General features: G+C 42.3%; 1 protein-coding gene across 1 annotated transcript; it reads right to left on the reverse strand.

Moving 5' to 3' along the window:
* Positions 1-661: 661 nt before the first annotated feature.
* irx3a (iroquois homeobox 3a) lies at positions 662-3403 on the reverse strand (the record flags this gene model as incomplete). Its single annotated transcript, XM_084436536.1, has 4 exons — positions 662-716; positions 1049-1115; positions 1633-2650; positions 3191-3403. The coding sequence occupies 4 exons, from the start codon at positions 3401-3403 to the stop codon at positions 662-664; spliced, it is 1353 nt and encodes a 450-aa protein (XP_084292662.1).
* Between the last annotated feature and the right edge of the window lie 210 nt (positions 3404-3613).

Consider the following 3613-nt stretch of genomic DNA (forward strand, 5'->3'; position numbering starts at 1 on the left):
CTGGCCAAACAGTTCCAGCATAAATTCATTACTTAATTTCTCTTTATATACCACACAATTTCAGACGAAAATTAATGAAAGAATTATTCATTTTAATTCGTCTCTTACGCCTCAATAAGGATAATCCCACAACATTAATATCCAAATGTAGACGCAAGACTCAACTAATTACTCCTAAGACCCTCGAATATAGAAACACATTAAATCCTTCTCGACTATGCACTTATCAGTGCCTCGTAGGTTGAAGCCCTGCCTCAGGCCATTAATGCAATAAGCGATTCTGTCCATTTCACACCATTCTATACACAAGGATACCGAAAATATAGCCTACAACCATTCTTTCTGAAAACAATAGTCAACAACCAAATGCAATGTTTGATAAAGTTGCAGCAGTTCATTTATTAGCCAAAATATAGACTTTCTTGTACAATTTGGTTCACAAGTATGTACATTTTCTTAACTTTATATACAAAACATTTGAACATCAAATCCTCACAGAACTTACAAAAAGAAAAAAAAACTCACAGACTACAGGTTCATACATTATAACATTAGCAGTTTACACAGGACATGCTTACAATGTAAGTATACAGAGATGTATTATTCTTATTTTACATTCCTTACAACATAGTAAAATGAAATAGAAAGAAAGTGTGGAAGTCTACGAGGAGGATAGAGCCGATAGAACCATCGCTGCTTCGAGTTGGTTTTGAGGCCTGTAACACACACGGGTAGTAGAAGAAATAAGCAAATGAAACAAAAATAGACCTGCAAGTAGGCTGTCTGAAGAGCTATTAGGTAAAGTGATATAAAGAAGATTGCTGTTCAAAACGAATGTTGTGGGTTTTTGAATTGAGGCTGCACGCGACAAATAGCCTATGCAAATTATTTTAGGCCTTCTCTGATTAACGGACACCAACCATGAATCCAACTATTCCATATCCAACACAAAACTGCTACAGTTTGAATGAATGTTATATATATTTATATTAAAAAAGTGATGAGTCAAAAATAAAATACCCAAATGACAAGAAAGACAGTCTCTTACCGTCTTTGAACTGGATGGAAGGCTGTTTTTAACAACTTTTTCTCTGCTTCCAAGGCACTAGATCTCTCTGAAATAATGGTAATAAAACAATAGAATACATTAATTTACTTGTCTAAATACTGCACAGCAAGGATGAAGTGAATTGATTCTTTTAATTGGGCTATTTTTAAATTTCTATATTAGTCAGTGGGTTGAAAGCAGGCAGGCCTATAATGTAAATGTATGACTTATGCCTACCCTACAGAAATGTGGGGCTATAATTGTAGAATTCAAAATTATTCTCGGCCTATATTTTATTGAGACAAAAAATGCACCGAGTTAAGCATTTATTTCAACCACCACTGTTCTTGAAAAGAAACACTCATTTCAAAGCTTTCATAGGTTACCACCTTTTAGTAGACTAGTCTGACACATAGCCTACAGTATAACATGGAAACACACATCAATGATACTCTTTACGACCTCAAAAAGATGTCCATTAATAACAAGCCCGTCGATAGCCTTAAAGAAAGTATAAAGTCTGAAACAATAGCAATGAAGACTTGTTTTTTCTACAGGCTCGCCTCAGTGTTGGTGACATGTACCTGTAACGGCTGTGTCAGAACTATGACTCCTCTCCTCCGTTTGCCGGCTGTAGAGGGCGAGGCCGTTCGCCGAAGCCTGGTTCGCCAGTCCAAGGTAATGGTTCGAGTTCAGTAACGCGAGCTGGTGGGCAGAAAAAGCTCGGTTTGTCCAGTTCTGGATTTTCCCAACAGGACAAGAGATGAGTCTGTGAGGGGTGATGATCGTCTGGGTCGCCGGCCCAGCCGAGTTTCCATTCATTTGAGGAGATTTGCGTGGATTGTCAGGGGCCGTTGCTGTCTCGGCCAAAGACCAAATCTTTGGCTTTTGGGCTGGAGCAGCGTTATTTTCTGACGGCGGTGAGTTGATGGACACCGGGTTCAGTTTCAGTTGTTCGCCGTTTGGCTGTGACGCTTTAATCTCAAAAGAGTGGTGGTGGTGGAAGTGCTCGCCTCGCTCCACGTGAATATCTTTGCCCTCCTTCACCACTGCTTTTAGAAACCTCTGGTCAGGCCCTTGTAAATCCTCATAGCCGTCTGAAATCTCAGAGTCGCTTCTACCGTCTAGTTTTAAATCAGCATGTAGGTCGTCCTGGTCATCCAAGTCGTCCTTATTCTCGATATTTTCCGTGTCAATGTTTTCTAAATCGATTTCTTCCTCGTCTTCCCTCTTGTCCCCATCATCTCCCTCGTGATCACTGTTGTAAACATTCCCCTCTTCGTCTGTGCGGCTCCGGGGCGTCCAGGTCATCTTGTTCTCCTTCTTTAGCCTCCTCCTGGCGTTGGCGAACCAGGTGGACACTTGGGTGAGGGTCATTTTGGTGATGATGGCCAGCATGATCTTCTCGCCCTTGGTGGGGTAAGGGTTTTTGCGGTGCTCGCTGAGCCAGGCCTTAAGTGTGCTGGTGCTCTCCCTCGTAGCATTTTTGGGTCTTGACGGGTCGCCGAACTGGTACTGCCCGTAGGGGTAGAACGCGGGGTGATGGTGAGCAAATCCTGGATGCTGGACGCCTGGACTGTCTTTCAACTCGTACTGAGCACCCTACAAAACAAACACAAGAAACCCAAAGGGCGGTTTGAGACAATATGAAAGATGAATGGTAGGCTAACGTATTTGCATATAGGCGACAATAACTCGATGAATAAAACAAGAAAGTGTCTTCCATAGTGCGAGATTTGCATTTCAACCACAACAGCAATATGGTTTGCGGTTTCGTTTTTTTCGGCGCTGGATGCTTATCCGTCACATTTCGACAGGCTAACAAGAATGTAAAACTAATTCATGGTTAACTTTTGTAAATGTGCAGTTGAGGGTTGAGTTTGAGTTGAATGCAATATTTCTGTAGCCTACTTTCCCGTGAGGTGACGTTTCAGTGGTAATTTCGGTGAACATGCTACTTTTTTATTCACCAGAATAAGTAGCAGTAACAAAGTTCATCCGCAAACACGGTTCACTGTTACAGTTACAGAAATACCCGTTTCTCAAACTCAGCCTCATTCCACCTCCCCTCCATTTCTTTTTAAAATAGTTTATAGAAGAATTCTAACCCGTTATAAGCAGATGATAGGGTAGGCTACTTACCAATTGATTGAAAATGGATATATCGTTTGAATACGGAAGAAATGCTCCATAGCCTTGTGCTGCGGCGAAAGGTGATCCATACATAGTTGAGAGAACATTGGAGAGTGCCCCGGACGGACTCAGCTCTGCCCCGGCTCGGGCTCCGCCGATTCCCTGCCGCTCCGGTGGGTATATCGGTCGGATGTACTGATATCCCAGTTGCGGGAAAGACATGGTCGTAGAAAAAAGTCTGCTGCAATCACAAAAAGCAGAGAATCGCCCTCTCGGTGCGTACTGCGATATCCACTTTACAGTGACTACAACAAAGTGTAAGGGAAGTCTATATTTCCTCAGAAACAGCCAGTGTAAACGATCCGATTGCGCCTTCCTCCCTCACTTCCCTATTGATCTGGATGGACTAAGGTCAGGTCCTTACAGATTGCC

Source organism: Borostomias antarcticus (genome assembly GCF_949987555.1).
Source record: "Borostomias antarcticus genome assembly, chromosome: 4".
NCBI lineage: Eukaryota > Metazoa > Chordata > Actinopteri > Stomiiformes > Stomiidae > Borostomias > Borostomias antarcticus.